Below are 19339 nucleotides of genomic sequence, written 5' to 3'. Positions count from 1 at the left end.
ACTATAAATGTATACCATCTGCTACGGACGCAGACCAAATGTATGTGTGTACTGTATAATATTAACAATAAGAGTAGCTCACTACTGGAAAGGGCAAATACAGGAGGCAGTCGGGATCGAACCAGCGACTTTTGATTACAAGTCAGCATATCTTACCGCTACGCCACGGAAGCTGTCGTTTTATTCTTGAACCTTTTGTGAAAGTGTTTATTTGATCTTTGGACTTCAGACTTCACATATTATACAGTTGATGCCAACATTTTGTCACTTACTATTAAAATATGAAAAACGTTTCTGTTTTAACAATGTGTTTACACAGATTATTGTAGAAACGGAACATACATGAAATGCATGTGTTCCAAATAACGATCGATTATTTCTACTCTAAAACTCCGCCACTTTACTCCCACATAATCAATCAAGGCATGAGCTGGGAGAACTTTGTGCACGGTCTGCAGCTGTGGGGGGACGGAATAGTAGGCTGCTTGCTGCTTGTCTTTATCGGCACATTTACAGGACAAAAGACGCTGACGGAGAGGTGCGAACAGATTTAAGGTGGGCCGGATCTACGAGTTTTTTTGTAGGCTCTGGTAATTCTAGTGTTAAAGGATAATGCCTGGCCACCTGTAATCCAAAACTGGATTAAAATGCAGCAGTTGAAGTATTAAACTGATGGAAGTGGAAAATCATTAAAATCATGATTTTTTTTATATGTAACAAATCATATCTGACAACTTCTTTCGATCAAATTTAGGTAAATGAGGGGTACATCTAGAGCAGTTAATGACAAGCTAAAAATTGGTTGTTTTTAAAAACAAACATAGAAGCATTACTCAACAATATTTTGTACATGCTTTTTAGCTATCTAGATAAAATTACAAATAATATTCTTTCTATTAAACAATATTTATTATTGATATTAACTACCAATGAATTTCTCAGTTGTTTTTCTATTGACTGTAGAAGGTACCATATTTGTGATATCTGCAAACATGGGAAGAATGTGCTGCTCCTTATCAGCCTGGAGGATTTATATAGATAACATTGTTTAGTAAGACATTTTTCAATTTGTTGTAAATTCTAAATTACAACAATTCTAAAATTTCACCATTTTGTTATTTGGGTATGAGCTACTCTACTGTAATAAAATAAATGTAAACTATTCATACTGTATTTGTAAAATTGATGTTGATGTTGTGGTGGAGGGCTGGGGCCCTTGCCCAGCCTGGACACCTCGATGATGGAAGGACAAGGAGAGAGACAATACCTCCCCCGGGACACTAGAGGGCATCGGGGCCACTGCCAGGGGGTGCCTGGGCAGTGTTGGAGCCCTGGACTGCAGCACTTCTGCCACACCCAGAAGTGCAGCCAGACAAGGATCTGGGTGCACCACTTCTGCCAGACCAGGAAGTGATGCTGGATGATCGTCGGTGAGCACCTGGAGTGCTTCCGGGTGCAGTATAAATGAGGCTGCCTCACTCCATTTGAGAAGCCAGAGTCGTGAGGTGGAGGACAAAGCTTTCGTGGATGAGTGGAGGCGGCAAAGAGAAAAAGAAACAAGAGAAAAGAAAGAGGGAAAAAAAGAAAGAAGTGAAGGGACTGAGCCTCATTGAGAAGATTTGTGTGCACTGTGTGCTATAAAGGCAACAAAAAGATTAAAGGGTGTGTTGTGCTTTTGGATTTGTGTCTCTGTGCCTATCTGTGTCTGGGTTAGGGGGTTGTGCTTAATATTGAAAACTTCTATCTCAAGTTTGCCAAACAATAACAGGAAATCATTGAAAAGACAAAAAATGACAAGTCTACTATTAATAATGACTAATGGGTTACTATTTATGTAATGTGCCTTAAAGGATGCGTTTGGTATTTTGTAAGTCAAAGTTATTTGTTTGCAAACCTGCCATATGTGTATTGCCACGTAAAATTGTGTTCTAAACTTAACCACTTTCTGTGAATTTTTAAAAACTTATCAAATACATCCTCAATAGGATCCGTGATCACTTGCTCACCTACCAGCGACCGGAGCAGTTTGGTTTTATGCCTAAGAAGTCTACCATTGACCACATCTTGGCACGGAGGGTGCTCATAGCGTGCAAACGTGAATATCAGCAGAGTTTCTTAGCATCCTGATCGAGCTGCCCTGTGGGACATCCTGAAAATTTGCGGGATCCCCTCAAGGTTGCTGGATATCATAGCCATCCTGTACACTGGTACTGTGAGTGCTGTGCAGAGTGGAGGCAGAACCTCTGCATTTTTCCCAGTTGATTCTGGGGTTCCTTAGGGGTGTGTACTTGCTCCTACTCTGTTCAATGCGTGCATGGACTGGGTGTTGGGCAAGGTCGTGGGGTCCAGTGGCTGTGGGGCATCTGTTGGCAAAGAAAGATTCACTGATCTTGACTTTGCTGACGATGCTGTGATCTTCATGGAGTCAATGGAGGCTCTGATCGGGTTCTCGAGAGACTGAGCAAGGAGTATGAGTGTCTGGGCTTGTGAGTGTCCTGGATAAAAACCAAGATCCAGGCCTTTAATGACCTTTTAGGCACAGCCATCAGCAATGTGTCTCTGCGGAGAGAGTGTCAACCTTGTCGAGAGTTTTACTTAACTTGGCCGCGACATTCATGTCTCTGGTGACTCTTCCTATGAAGTCAGTAGACGGATTGAGGGGGTGGAGTCATGAGATTGCTGGAAAGGGGTGTGTGGCACTCCCGATATCTTTGCAAAAGAACGAAGGTCCAAGTCTTTAGAGTCATGGTGCTTCCTGTCTTTTTTAAATATTTGCGATACATGGACACTATCCAGTGACCTGAGATGAAGACTGGACTCCTTTGGTACTGTGTGTCTTCAGAAAATTGTTGGGTACCGCTGTGGTTTGACTTTGTGTTGAATGAGCGGTTGCTCAAGGAGTCCCGAATGAGGCACACTTCCTGCATTGTGAGGAAGCATCAGTTATGGGACTTTGGCCATGTGGCGTGATTCCCTGAGGGTGACCCAGCTTGCAGGACACTCATTGTTGAGGACCCAAGTGGCTGGACCAGGCCAAGGAGACACCCACGTAACACCTGGCTGCGGCACGTAGAGGGTCGTTTCCGGAGGGTGGCGTGTCTGCCTGGGGGTTTGCCAGCCAGGACCCTAAGCTGTTTTGTGGTGTGGTGGGTGCAGCGACATGCTGTACTAATGCATGTTCTATACCCTGACCTGACCTGAAATACATCTATTTTTCAAGCTAAGACAGTTGTTGAGTATTGCTCTGAGCCTTCTGTGCTTCTGATGCATATTTGTCACAGTGAAAGAGATCTGGAAATAATAATTTTATCACATATTCCTGGTGCTATTTTTTTCTTGTGATAAGGATACGTTTTCTATTTGTGTGTGTGAATACTCACGTAAATACGAAAGTAAGTCAAAACAAAAACCAACCACGTGGCATGAAAAGTTTACTTTAATTTTGTCCATCGGGCGGGGGTGAAAGGTTGATGCAAAAGACTAAGTGATGTGCTACTGCGAACAGCTGGTCTTCATTTAAAATGGCTGAATCTCATAATACTGGTGTTATTTTGTTCAAAAATGACATGTATAAAGTATTTTACAATGTGTGTGTGTAATTGTAAGACATGAATCAATACTCATCAACTTATTTCTTGTTGAAAAATGGACATATTTGGTAAGTTTTTGAGCTTTTCCTCCAAGTTCCATAGACTACAATGTAAACAGCCAGTGTGGGCAAGATATTTTTTTAAATTTATAGAAAGTGATTAACTTTAGAACACGATTTTGTGTGGCAAATGCATATACAGCTTGTTTGTGAAGAAATAACTCTGACTTGAAAAATACCAAACTTCCTAAAGCATGGGAAAGGTGCTACATAAATAAAAAATATATCTCAGTATTTTTATTAAAGTGCCCACATAATTCAATTAAAAAATAACTAAAATATTTTATTTGGCAAATCCTGGCTGATATCTCCTAAATTATCCAGTGTGTGTGCTTGGTGTATGGGTGTGTGTGCCCTGTGGTGGGCTGGAGCCCTGCCCAGGGTTCGTTTCCTGCCTTGCGCCCAGTGTTGGCTGGGATTGGCTCCAGCAGACCCCCGTGACCCTGTAGTTAGGATATAGTGGGTTGGATAATGGATGGATGGATGGTTGATATCTTCACAATATTTTAAAAGCCATGATAAAATTATTTTTCTTGATGTCAAATTTTGCCATATAACGCAAAACGTGACTAAAGGGAGCAGACAAACCTGAAACATCCTACATCCACTCTTTTCCTAATGAGGATTATGAGCCCTTCCAAAATAAGGCATGTGAATGTAATCTAGGGATCCTGAAGCTGTCTGAAACAAGACCAGCATGAAGAAAGCAAGAAGTGAGAAAGAAGTGTCTCTATTACTTGTTGTTTGGATTGCACAAGAGTTAACTATGCTCCCTTTCAAGCATATACATGAGAAGATGTCTATGTATCTATGGGCCTTAACTTGTTTGTTTGTTTGAATTTACAACATACTTTACAAGAAAACACTGAAGTCCCAGGTGAAACTATGGTAGGTTTTATCATGTGTTTTATTTTGCTTATCTGGCTTATTTGACTTATCCTCTTGATTTCATATCACTTTTTAAGTACATCCAGCAGTGACAGACAATGCTTGAGTAAAACACCCTACCATACTAAGAAACTTGCATAGATCGAAAGACAGTTCAAGCCACTATTTTTTGTTGAACTGTGACAAATTTAGGTAATAATAATTACTACTTTTCAGTTTTTAATCTCTTTAAATGCACCATGTTTGTACTTGTTAAAAGTCAAATAAATCAGTTTAATTTAGTTGTTATGAGCATCGATAAATATTAATTCCATCAGGACTTCTTAGCCTACAGTCTTGGATATCAGAAAGTAATCAGAGCCAATAGAGGGGAGTAAAAAATGTAACTGGTGCATCACTGTTCTGACACTCTCTGTCCATGGTTTGAGGTATTCCTGGTGATGATGACGACTATTTATGAGTGGCAGGGATACTGACCGAATAATACAGAAAACATATACAGTAGTCATAAGAAGGTGTAGACAGAAGACATGTGCAAAAACAATATTTAGTTCTTTGGTAGAGGATGGTCCCAAATTGATTCTTGAAATTGTATTTGAAAAGAAAAACTCATATTATTTAGCCTTCTCTTTGAAACAAGGTTTATATGATTTAATCATACAAAACGTGTGATTAAAAAAAGATTGTTAACACTATATGACATACTGATGTATACATGCAAGTAAACTGCAAAGACACCGGTGTCCAAGCAAAAGTATTTATGATATTTAGGGGAGGTGGGTGGCATGGAATCTATAATGACTTTCACAACGTAAGGAAGTTTAGGTGATTGGAAATATTTTTTTTAGGTTGGGTAATAAGGAAATATGAAAAAGACTATGGGCTTGCCAATTTACAAATGATCCATATGTTGGTTTGACCAAGAGTCCTACCAATGACATTTTCTTAGCCAGATGTGGGAAGAACAAAGTGTATGTTGAATTAGAATATACATTATGACGTGCTGAAATATCTGGGGCAAAAATATTAGTATTTTTAACAAGATGTACAGATGGTTCTAAAGACCTAGTTGCTACTCATGTACAGGTAAGCTTAATGGTTTTTATTCCCTCTCCTTGACTGTAGAATTGGGAAAAGACTCTTAGATAGATTGGCAGTGTATTCAGTGGAAACAGTGGCAATAATATTTGATCTGCAGTAGACTGAAGAAATTAAACCTGAGAGGTATTAATAGGTTTAAATTCTGTATCAATTTTAAAACGCCTGAAGACCAGCTGATCATGTACACAAGATCACAAATGGAAATTTGTTTGATTTATATGCAACATCCAATTCATATTTTACAGTTTTTCTTGGATTTCTGCTTGTGCAAGGATAACTAGGAATGAAAGGGAGGACCTTATTGCAAAGGAAGGACTTTAAAGGTAAGAACTAAACATGGATCTCACAGGTGGTGCAGTGGTAGTGCTGCTGCTTTGCAGTAAGGAGACTGTGGAAGATTGTGGGTTCACTTCCCGGTTCCTCCCTGTGTGGATAGTGCTTTGAGAACTGAGAAAAATGCTATATAAATGTAATGAATTATTATTATTACTATCAAATTGTAAAAAGAAGTAAAATTATTGATTGATATGTAGGTGGTGTACCATAAAGCAGATGATATTTGGAATTTATTAGGAATTTCGCAATTCAGTAAAATCTAAGTACTTACTGGTAGATCCAGAAAGGAGGAAATAAAAATACTCAGACTGAAGTTTGGACATATGGGTTTAAATTCTATTTTAGCAATTCTAAAGAAAGATGAACATTGACTTTGTGAATAATGTACTCTTTCTGCAAGTATACACCATTCTTGGGATTTGAATTCTTTCCCCAACTCATTACTATATACCGCTCTCAGAACCGGCACGATTATAATACGCGCTGCCCTCTTTGAGAGGCAGCAAAAGAAAAAAATAAATAAATAATCCGGGGCGCGAGTGACCAACACTACTTTTCTACTACACCACTTCAAATTATGGAGAAACGCCAGTTAAAGCAGGGTCAAGTCAAAATGATTATTGAAAGACAATACACATTATCACCGTGACAACAACAACAAAAAACCTTTATGCATAATATCGAGCTGCAGCGCTTCCCATCCCCACACAAATCACAACACAAACACTAGAAAACATACATTACTAATAAGAATTTGAGCAAAGGGAAACACAAAAAAAAAGAAACAATGGATTTATAGTTTTTTTTGAGTCTTATCTGTACGGTAGCGTTGAGCTCAGTCTATCGTGGGGAATGAGGCACCAACCATATCTCTTATTCCGGGAAATGTATTGATTAACTGTTCCTAGTGCTGGTCCGTCAAGTCCTCTCCCGTATGCCTTCCTCCCGAAAGTAAAAATAATTTGACGGGCAATGAACCCGGGTTCACCTGACGATATCCAAGAGGTGTTAATCCTTTCCCTTGTGACTTTTCCTCCTTTCTCCTCGCTCCTCTTCTTTTTTCCCCACCACCTATTTATATACGGATAGCTCCTGCCCGTACAGTCTGTTGGCCCTCCAAGCCAGGTGCTCCCCTCCCTCTGTATAAAGGGCCGGCCCTACACATAAAGGCGAACCACTAAAACAGGTATGAGAAAAGGTACAAACTTACAGGTACATACACATATTCCGGTTGACCGTTACAACTAGACTACCGACGTCACCGATCTGCTCTTATTTGTTGATCTGTATGAAAACATATGAAACATGTTTTAAATTGCAATTATTTCGAAGATCCTGCATGAAATAGTACTTGTCAATATTAAAAGATAGAAAAAAATGTGACTGTTCCCCTTTAAGAATGTTCTTACTGCAGAAGCTTTGTATTATTCTGGGAAAGTAAGTATTATATATTTATACTATATGATAATAATAATATAATTAGTGTTGGGTAGTTCCTGATGGTGCAAATCAGTAATGTTATTAGAACATTAGAACACTCTAGACGAGAACAGGCCATTCAGCCCAACAAAGCTCGCTAGTCCTATCCACTTATTTCTTTCAAAAAAACATCAAGTCAAGTTTTGAAAGTCCCCAACGTCTTACTGTCTACCACACTACTTGGTAGCTTATTCCAAGTGTCTATAGTTCTTTGTGTAAAGAAAAACTTCCTAATGTTTGTGCAAAATTTACCCTTAAGTTTCCAACTGTGTCCCTGTGTTCTTGATGAACTCATTTTAAAATAACAGTCTCGATCCACTGTACTAATTCCCTTCATAATTTTAAACACTTCAATCATGTCACCTCTTAATCTTCTTTTGCTTAAACTGTATAGACTCAGCTCTTTTAATCTTTCCTCATAATTCAACCCCTGTAGCTCTGGAATCAGCCTAGTCGCTCTTCTCTGGACCTTTTCTAGCGCTGCTATGTCCTTTTTGTAGCCTGGAGACCAACACTGCACACAGTATTCAAGATGAAGCCTCACCAGTGCATTATAAAGGTTGAGCATAACCTCCTTGGACTTGTACTCCACACATCGTGCTATATAACCTAACATTCTGTTAGCCTTCTTAATGGCTTCTGAACACTGTCGGGAAGTCGATAGCTTAGAGTCCACTATGACTCCTAAATCCTTCTCATAAGGTATACTCTCGATTTTCCGACAGCCCATTGTGTATTCAATCCTAACATTTTTACTTCCAATGTGTAATACTTTACATTTACTGAAATTAAATTTCATCTGCCACAAATCTGCCCAAGCCTGTATGCTATCCAAGTCCTTCTGTAATGACATAACGGATTCCAAATTATCTGCTAATCCACCTATCTTGGTATCATCTGCAAACTTAACCAGTTTGTTACTTATATTCCTATCTACAGTAAATCATTTATATATATTAAAAATAGCAGCGGACCGAGCACTGACCCCTGTGGAACACCACTCTTAACATCAGCCAGTTCTGATGAGGTTCTTCGCACCATCACCCTCTGCTTCCTGTGTCTGAGCCAATTCTGCACCCATCTAAAAACATCTTCCTGAACTCCCACTTCTTTTAATTTGATGCCCAACCTCTCATATGGTACCTTATCAAATGCTTTCTGAAAGTCCAGATAAATAATATCATATGCTCCACTTTGATCGTATCCTTTTGTTGCCTCCTCATAGAATTCCAGCATGTTAGTATAACATGACCTCCCTCTTCTGAACCCATGCTGACTGTTCAGAATAACTCCTGTCCTTGCCAGGTGTTGCTAAATCTTATCCTTAATAATTCATTCCATCAATTTTCCTGTGTTATGTTAAAAGCCTTTTTTTTAAATTGTACAACATCTTGTAGTGCACCTCCTGGTAATGTCTACAGTCTCAATTTATGAGTGGGGTTTAGACTCCGACCAGGCCATGTTAGCTTTCTTTTGGTAACTGTGTTTGAGGGCAAGTTCTTGCCCTGTGACATAAGGGATTATTTTTATTTTACCCAAAACTATGCTCATCTGCATTTTTTACTTGATTGTACCATTAAATGTCAGTGCATGTCAGAAATAGTTTGCATATTAGTCTAATCAAGGCTCACATGTAGGATATTTGAATATTTTAGGACACTAAATGGCTGTTAAACTTTCTGATACTTGTATCTTTTTATGAAAATTTTACTAACAGCTAATGCAGCAGTGTCATTTTTCAATACATACTTCTCCAGTTTGCAAGTTTATCAACATAATAGGATCAGTTACCTGCATAAGATCATTGCAGTCAATCAGGTTGTTTTCAAGCATTTCTTGGGTTAGGCTTCCCATGGTACTGTAGAATTCATCTGCACTTTGACAAGTCTCAATCCGCCTAAAAAGACACATAGACAACAAGATAAGAACTTGGCCAAAAAAAAAGAGAAATTAATTTGACCTAATTAAGTACTATAAGTGTTTTATTTGAATCACTCAAGGATTTTTTGCATATAGAATGAAGAAAAATTGTTAATTGTCTTTTATACATCATTTATTATATTATTATATTATCATTATTATTTATTAAAAAATGTTTTTATGAAGAATGATTGAACATTAATTTATGTCTCTAATCCAGTCAGGATGCATTGCATGATGCAAACAGTATTGCTGATTTAAAACACAATTATTTAATTATTTTACAGGCATTTGAATTCCAGCTACCTTTGAGACTTGTATGTAAAAAGCGTTAAACAAGAGAAGCTTCAGTCTACCAGGTTTATGTCCATAACTAAATAATGTCAATATTCCAATTGATCTTAAATAACAAACTAACCAATAGTACATCATCTATTTAATCAGACTGTGATTCAGACCTATGGATATAATATTTTGAATTCTACCCTTTCAAGTAAGCGAACCAGCTTCCGTGTCGCAACGACTGAGGCTCTGCCTCGGGCGCTAATGTCCGAGGATCATTCCCCCGAAAGGGGAAGCATAGGTGCATACACCTGACGAGCAGAGTGGACAAAATGCATGTACTCTTTGTATTATTTAGCAGGTACTATATGATATATATGTGTGTGTATATACACACACACACACATATATGCATAATATATATATACTGTATATATGCACACAATAATAAAAAATAATCATAAAATAGTAATAATAGAGGTGATATATATTAATCTTGGGAATACAACAAAATTTTAATCTGGTCACTGCCATGCGGTCGACTGAAGCTCATGTGATTATTCATGTCTTGGTCATGTTGGCTATCCCATTCAGTCGTCCTCTGATAGTGAGTGTCTGGCAGCGTTTCCAGACATATGATAATTATCGTACAAGTAAAATAATTTTGCAGCATCTTCAGTAATACATAACATACTATTATCGTTCACAATTTATATGTTTAAAAAAAAAAAAACTGTACAATAATTTTATACCATGAGTTTTGAATTTACACACAGAGATTGCCCTTATTACTGTACACACAGTGCTGTCGACAGATAGAGCCATTTATAAACAATTTCACTCTTAAAAATAAAATGTTATTTTACGGTTTATTATTATTCATATTTTTAATTAGATACAGTGTATATGTGGGCACCAAAATCTTTTAAGTACTTTGGGCCTCTAAAAGTCTTAATCCAGCCCTAGTTGTCTGGCTTGGTGATGCACTATTCTGATATCCAGTGCCTTAATATCATCTTTAGCACTCAAAAAATATTCTAAAGTCTGCAATGCGTTTATTAGCTGATTTTATTATTATTTTGGAGGCATCGGCTTAAAGGGATTCTTTTAACTCGGTTATGTGGCGCCTATGCATGCAGTCTGATGTGAACTTGACTGCTGCTCAAAGTGTCACCTCTCGTTACAAATTATCTTTTCAAACTATTGCTTAATTGATTAGCACATCAGCAACTCTGCTGTTCATTTGTTTTGAAATCAGTGCTTTATTTAAAAAGTGCAATAAGAATCAATTTATTTAAAATTACAGTAGAACTAGTACAATGGGCACTTCAACAATAATAAAACAAGTCCGCCTTCGATCTGCCTGCTCTTTTACATCATTCATTGTTCTCACACTGTTGCTGTCTTGCTAACTGACTGGCCCATATTTCTCTTGATCCTTGTCAGGCCAGCGAGCCATTAAAGTAACTAAAAGGGACCTATACCCTTACAAGACACATGTGCTGGCATTACGCCTCGCTACATAATTATATATTATATATATATATATATATTTATATATGTACACATATATATATTATATATATATCCATCCATTATCCAATCCGCTATATCCTATCTACAGGGTCACGGGGGTCTGCTATTATATATATATATATATATATATATATATATATATATATATATATATATATATATATATATATGTATATATATATATATGTATATATATATATATATATATATATATATTTATTACTTGTTTTACTGGTAAGCCTACAAAGTATACATCGCTTATAACAATGTCGCTTGGGTCTTGTTTGTAGCACCCAGCTTACATATTGTGACGTGTCTTGCTGCTGCTTGGACAGCTATGAGGAATGAAAAGCAGGGCAGTGGTGGAACCCACGGGAAAGCACTTTTTGGGAGTGTACAGGACACGTCTGCAGGAAGAGCTAAGCGAATCGCGACTGCGCTGTGTGGGATAAGATTGTGCTTTCGCGCCAAACAGGTGGTTTAAACTTGCGCATCTGGTCGCCCGTTGTAGACTGAAAACAAGATGGCGGTGGTGTTGCTTCCTTTTTATAGGGTGAAGTTGCATGGGATTTTGATTTCCCATATCACTTTCACATATTAAAAACGTACTGAATCTCTATGAAAACTTAAAAGTATAAGATGGCCACACATGTAAGCTTACATCCGACAATTTCCCATTTGTTCATATATTTAGATATTAGAATTACACAAAAGGCTGAAAATTGAGATGGAATAATATGTTAAAGAAGACCTCACTAACTGGATGAGTCTTCACCTAATACTATGCAGAAGAATCAATATTATTAAAATTTATATTCTACCTACACCTTTGCATCTTGTCTAGTTAATTATTCAAATTTATATATTTAATTCCTTCTTAAAAATAGCTTCAAAATAACATTTTTTTTTGGAATTCAAAGAGATAACATGGGAAAAAAAATCTTCAGAGACCTACAATATGAAAGAGTATACTTGCAATGTAAATTAATATAGCTGAAGAAGTTATCATGCAAATACTGTTATATGAATAATTTTCCAGAAACATAAAGGGCAATACAGAGAGTACCGCTGCTGCATCATGTATCTGGTGTCCTTAGTTTGACTTATGGGAGGTTAGATTGGGTTAAGTGACAATTCCAGATTGGCCTTCTGTGGGCATTAATCTGAATACTCCCTGCAATGGACAAGGTACTTTGTTCAGAGATGCTGCCAGCTTTCTTTCCAATACTGCTAGGATAGGCTCCAGCACCCAATCTCCACTAATCACTCTGAATTCAATTTTGGGAATTTCAGCATTGCATTAAATGTTACACTGATGGAAAATGCTGGATTACTTTGAATCATACTATAGTAAATGACTCCACATATATTCAGTATTCACAAATACCTGAAAAACCTTCCTAGGTTTGGTGAATAAATATGTTACCAGAGGTTATTCTGTTATTCAAGTAAAATAGTTTATAATCAGGACCATAAAAACTGAAGAGAAATTACAACATTTTAAAGATAACTTAAAATTTCACACTGGTAATAAACTCTAAGAAAGAAATTTATAACAATTAATATTTCTATGTCATGGGTTATAACTACCAAGTAAAATGCTTTGAAATTATGTAAATGCTATAGATGTTGAAAATTAAATTATTTTTGGATTCTTTACAAAGCCCTGGGATCTCCTTTGCACTGTAATAAAATATATCAAACAGTGGGAAACTCTGCACCACTGAGAAGCTGATCCTGTTTAGAATTAATACTGTTCTGAGCGCCCTTTCATGAGCTCTTTCTTAAGTCTGGTTCCCATTATTTCTTGAAAACCAATTACAGTGACTACAGTTTTCAAGTGTGGGTAGCAACCAGTAAAGAGTATCAAAAAATAAATCAGCCTAGCCCACTATACATGTTGCTGCCACCCACTATACTACATCTTATTAATATTTATTTTGTATAACATTTTGTATGGGATTAGTGTAATAAATCATTTATGCAGCAAATTAAGAAACAACAATACAAAGCAGTGATTTACATGAATAATTCTAATTTTAAGAATTATCTGGAATCATTTAAAAACAAATCAATGTGGAAAGAATGTTTTTTAAAAAAATACTAATATATCGGATGACATAATTAAAGCTCTTCTAATAAATTCTAACCTCAGGCTTTGTACTATTTCTGTTCAGAAAACAGAATGTCACATGTAAAAATGGCACTGTTGTTTCTGTTTTGCAAGAAAACCTAGGAAAGACAAATTTCCTGTTAAATATCAAGGTATCAGCCTCACATTAACAGCATAAATGGAAAATGATGAACTTACTTGTTCCAAGCTGGTCTTGCTTAACAAGATGGAAAAAACAATCTAAAAGCACGATCACAGTTCCTTAGTTACATAAACCCTTTTGCTATGGTGGCTGCAGAGTGCACATGAGGTGCCTTCATTACAGTGCAGAGATGCCCGCAGACATAAAAGGAAACAGCAGTTACCACGGAAACTGTGCAAAGCCACAGTATCTTTTAAACTCTCAAATTGTGCTTTGCTCATGTTGGAAGCATATAATTTTAATTAGGTATTGGTATTAAGGTTCATATGATGGAACTTGCTTAATTTTACAAATGTGCTGTATATGCAAAACACAAAATATTAGCTGGGGTGTGTGACTATTTCAAGCTAATCTAAACTACTGCTTAATAGAGAACAGGTGTTTAATCTAAACTTTTGGAGACCTTTGATTAATGCACACTTATACTATAATACATCCATGCATTTCGAAAATCTGCCATTTCCACTTTTAAGACCACAGGCAGCTGCAGCATATCCTGTCAGTATGGAATCACAAGTCTTTCAATTGCACTTTCAGTCACATAACCACACTCATTCATAGCAGATCTGCAAACAACATAAAAGTATTTTTGTTGTGGAATAAAATTAGAGTACCTGGAGAAAACTGAGAAAAGTTTTAGCCACTATGTTATTTTGCCTGTCAATATGTAATAGCACTCTTGTTATTTAAAAAATACAAATGTAGTTGTTTTTTAACTGAATGATTCTTTACACAGTGCATCTGGCCTGAGACAGAATTTGGACTTAAAACCACTCTGAATATACTGTAGGCATATTTTTGCATATATTTCATTAGTCTGACTAGCTTAAGGGCAGGGTGTTTGGTGTCAGCTTTGGTAATACATCATCTCCTACAGTCCCTGTTACCTGTGGTGTACTATAAGGGTCTGTTCTAGTACGGGTTCTTTTTTCTTTGTATATGCTGCCACTTTACATTATTCCAAATAAGTTTAACATCCCTTGTCATGTTATGTAGATGATATACAATTCTATTTGTCTTTGAAACTTAAATAATAAGGATACTCTCACTACCCTATTTAGCTGTATTGAGGGTAACGATTGTTGGATGTCCTCAAACTTTCTTAAACTAAATGAATCAAAAACATAGATTATACTTTTTCACCTTTCATCCTTGGTTAATAGTATCAACGGCAATCTTGGTTCACTAACTACACACACAAGTCTTACATTAGAAACCTTGGTATTATCTTGACTCAGATTTCAAACATGATTAACAGATAAATGTTGTGCTCAAAACTAGATTTTGGTCATTACTAAAGTTAGACCATTTCTTTCTTTTAATGATCTGCAAAAGCTTACTCATGCTTTTGTTTCATTCCATTTAGACTACTGTAATTCCCTCTATACTAGTGTTTGCCACTCATCTCTGTCCCAACTACAACTAATTCAAAATGCTGCTGCCAGAATCTTGACTGGCACTAAAATAGACACCACATTTTGCCCATGATAGCTTCTCTTCATTGGGTTACTGTGTGAAATACAGGAAGGATTTTAAGATTTTGATTATGTTCAAAAACTTACATGGGTCTGCACCGGCCTTTCGTGCTGATCTCCTCTGTTTCTATTCATCCACCAGCTCTCTCAGATCCTCTAGTCATTATAACTGCCTGCATTACGCACACATTTGAAGTTGCTGGGTGATTGTGCCTTCACAGCCCTCAGCTATGAAACTGCCTGCCCCTCCCCAATAAGATCAGAATCCACAACTGATTATTTTAAATCATTGTTAAAAACAATTTTATTCACCTGCTTTTAGTTCACATTGACAGTCTAGTTTAAGTTTGTGGTTTTAACTGTCGTTTTATTTCCTAAATGTATATATATTTTATGGCTGTTACCAGTCAGGCATTGCTCTTAACTATGTGTTACTTTTGTCTTGATTTTTTAATCCTTTTATTCTAATGTATTATGTTTTTTACTTCTTTTTCATATCTGTTGTTGATTCTATTGTTGTAAAGCACTTTGGTAATTTTTTTGTTGTTTTAAAAGTGCTATGTAAATAAATCTGGCAGGATATTTATTTGTTTATGCTTGAACATTGTATTTTAATTTATATTGCGCTTCATGTTTTCATATTATACTTATAAGCATTACATTGCATCCTGGGTTAATACACTGAAGTGCCTAATAATAATGAATACAACTGAACTGATTTTTTTTTTTTTTTTAGACCAGATGCAGGCCTCTTTAAATTTCACAGAAACATAAAACTAATGAAAAAGAGAGAGTTGTAGGGGCCCTAAACTGTACAATGATCTATCTACCAACATTAGAGAAACCCAATTGAGTCTCAGCATTTACAGTATATTAGGGCTGTGGACTCATCATTTTAGCATAACATGCTCTCATCACAGTTACAAAGGTTGTTTCATATTGCTCTGTTATACTGATTTTACTAAATAAGTTGAATATGTTACAAATTTATTTTTTTCCCACTTGTTCTACCTTGGAGTTAATGTATTGTCACATATGGTGGACCTATCTTCAGAAGTCTTCTGTGCAAATTAAATTGTCCTTATTTGCCTACAAAATGATTAATTTTAGAATGTGACTGATTGAGGACAGTTTGAATGTGATGTCTTTCTTTTAATCTCTGTTTCAAAATTTTTGTTCATGTTTGTATTGCATTTTTTCACTCATACAATTTCTGTAATTATTCTATAGAGCTCAAAGCTTTTTAATGGAAGTGTACTTAATAAAAAAATACATTTTGATTGAATCATTTTTAATTTTGGCACACTGTTATGCATATTGGTTTTAGCTTGATTAAACTTACATATTAACTGTTAGTTAAAATGACTAAATTGGTATTTTCACTTTTTTACTAAAGCATACTTTGCCTATTTATACAGAGTATATTTATTATAAAAGCTGCTTACTCTCCAAGTTTAGCCCAAATAGCAAGGGCGACCCGTAGCAGCACCTCAGATCCTTCAAAGAACACGGAGTCCCAGATCTTTAGAACAGTGTGTTTGGGAAGACAAGTAGCAAACATGGTCAGGAACCACTGCATGGTGAAGACGTTGGTAAGTGGTGGCTCATAACTTCCTAAGAAAATGGAGGGAAAAAAAACTGTTAGCTATTCAGCACCCTGAGTTTTTTGATTTACAGTTACATACACTTATAAGTATAAAATTCACCTTACCAGTAAAATATATAATAAAAATACCTGCACTCAGTTTTGACTATTACCTGTCAAAATGAAGTGACTAGAATTCAGGAGGATAAGATTACAGTATCAGAGTTATAAACAATGCCAGTAAGAAAATCATAGTTCCATTTAAAGAAACTGTGACCTGGACTGTGGAAGCACAACAAGTCTTTAGCCCTTTAAATTATATACATTTAACTGTAAATTTGAGAATGAAGGGTTTTAAACTCTAAACTCAAGGGTATAGCAGCTGTCAATAACAACAATAGTTTACTTTATGTAATGCCCAAAATCACACAAGGAACACCTCAATGGGTTTAAATGGGCCCTGTTTTTTGACAGCCCCCCAGCCTTAACCCCCTAAGAAGATAAGTAAAAAACTCCTCAAAAACCCTTGTAGAAAAAAAATGGAAGACATCTTGGGAAAGGCAATTCAGAGACAGATGCACTTCTAGGTAGGTTGGGTGTGCAATGTTGCACAGGTTTTCATGTGAACCCACAAGGGATTTAAAAAGATGGCATAAAATTGTCATAAAGAAGTCAGTTTAAAAATTTGTGTATAAAGTTTCAAGCAAATAAACTACACACTTTTTGGTTTATGTGTTTCCCAGCTTGTGTAATGCATTATGTATATTAGCAGGATTGAACAAATCTGTAGTCTGGATGCCCGGGACAGCCACTTTTTAATTTTTAACAACCAAACTACAGACTCACAAAGCCCAGCGGGCTACCAGATGTTTCAGATCTTTGTTTCATGCAATATTTTTCTCAAAAACGATCTTATAAAAACAAAAGACCCAATTCTTCTCACGTGATTTTAACTTTAGTGTCACTTTTAAAGGCAGCTGCTTTGAACTGCTATAACCACAGTCTAACATGCACACAACCATTACTGAGCATTATAACAAGTTTGTGCAGCAAGTCCAAAAAGCAAGCACAAAAAAACAATAGCATTAGCTTTACAGCAACTGAGACAAGAGGGCAAGAATGCCAAAAGTTAACTGAATCCTCTCACCATTTATGGCGAGTGTAAGCACACTTTTTCAGGCCTAAATCTCATCTTTAGTAACATGATGACTCACTTAATAGTCGAAGCGTGATACATTTTAATGAAGAATAACCCTGAAGGTCAAACTGATGATGTTTTTGACAAAGAAAGTAATTGGTGTGGTCTGGAAACATAATTTGAGAATACACTGTTAATGCAGTATTCAGTTCATTTTTGATAAAATATTTTTGTCTACAACATGACAATCGAAAAAAAAAGATCATCTTTTTACTAAAATATTCCCTTCCAAGATAACGTGTTTATATTGCAGTAGAAGATGGAGTGCTATGCATTCATGTACAAAGCAAAATAAATTTATAAATAAACATTGTTATAGAACGTTGCAGTTAACCCTCAACCCAATATATATAAAACTGGACTACCAGAAAGCATAGCTGAACTACTAGGTTTGCAAAGCAAGTAGCCCAGCAGACTACAATATGCATTTGCATTTTGTCCACCCCTGATCAGAGTCCTTATTATGAATATTTATTTGTTCTGGCATATACTGTATGTGTTTAGGATCCTGCATGTTACTATCAATAAAGACGGCACAAAATACATTCAGCGACATACTACAAGAATGTAAGAAAAAAAGAACCTTGCATCAAGGAGAAACACAAAACAAATTATAGCATTTAATTACAGCTATGGCAAGCTACCAGTGGTTCAAAAGATTAAATATATACTTAAATTCATATGATGCTCCAGATTTTCAGGACAGAAAATTAAAAAAGTCATTTTTAAGCTAAAGGTTCTCATGGATTCTTTTATAATACAAATTACTTACATAAAGGGTGTTGATGAACCTGCTGTTAAAGTTAAGGGCAAGAAACAAACTTAGTATTGCACTCGAGCTGGCAATATTAGTAAGAAAAATGTTTAATCAATCACTTGTTGTAAAGACAAAAGCAAAAAAGCATTAAGGCAACCTCAAACATCCACCTGTAATAACAGTCCCTAAATATCTTACACTATTTGGAGACACAAAAGGCTGTTCATCCAGAGTGACTGATTAGGTTTAAAGAAGGATAAAGATGGCAAGGATTAAGTAACAGAAGAAATGCCTGCCAAAGAGTCAGAAAAAAGAAACTGGAGTTGAAGAATTGTGGATAGAGAGGCAAACAAATTGTTCCTTCGGTTATAAGGCTAATATGGTAAGAATTCATCAAGTTTGTTCAAAAGCAGTAATATAATCTATGTGGAAAAAATGAGCTTTGCTCTCTGTTTATTAGATTAAGTCAGAAAAACCCATTTGATACACATAGTCACCTGGAGGGCAGCAGCACTGCTGTAGTACTATGCCATATCAACACTGACTTTTGTCCCATAAGAACAAAAAAATATATATACAAATTAGGAATTCCTAAACTAAATCTAATTAACCCTTTTCTCACTTCCATATTTTTTTTCCCCAGGAGGCATCATTGTCAGGTAAACTGTCTGCTGGTTACAGAATCACAAAAGAAGAGATCTTTTCCTGAATTTCAACAGCTTTCCAAATGATGAAACTTAGTAAAGTTAACAGATCCAAACAATCACGAGTTAAAAGGCCACATGTTTTATATGCCATTGCAGCATTTATGTTTGTAG

General features: G+C 36.2%; 1 protein-coding gene across 1 annotated transcript in view; it reads right to left on the bottom strand.

Annotated features, from left to right (window-relative positions):
- Positions 1–19339, bottom strand: part of tbc1d30 (TBC1 domain family, member 30) — a 125848-nt gene that overhangs the window by 33685 nt on the left and 72824 nt on the right. Inside the window, 2 exon segments of the mRNA XM_051920768.1 lie at positions 9245–9350; positions 16427–16595. Of these exon segments, the coding sequence (XP_051776728.1) occupies positions 9245–9350; positions 16427–16595 (275 nt within the window).

The sequence above is a fragment of the Erpetoichthys calabaricus genome, chromosome 1, assembly GCF_900747795.2.
Source record: "Erpetoichthys calabaricus chromosome 1, fErpCal1.3, whole genome shotgun sequence".
In the NCBI taxonomy this organism is placed as follows: Eukaryota; Metazoa; Chordata; class Cladistia; order Polypteriformes; family Polypteridae; genus Erpetoichthys; species Erpetoichthys calabaricus.
The sequence above is the reverse complement of the archived record's forward strand: the minus strand, read 5'-3'. Positions and strand labels throughout refer to the sequence as shown.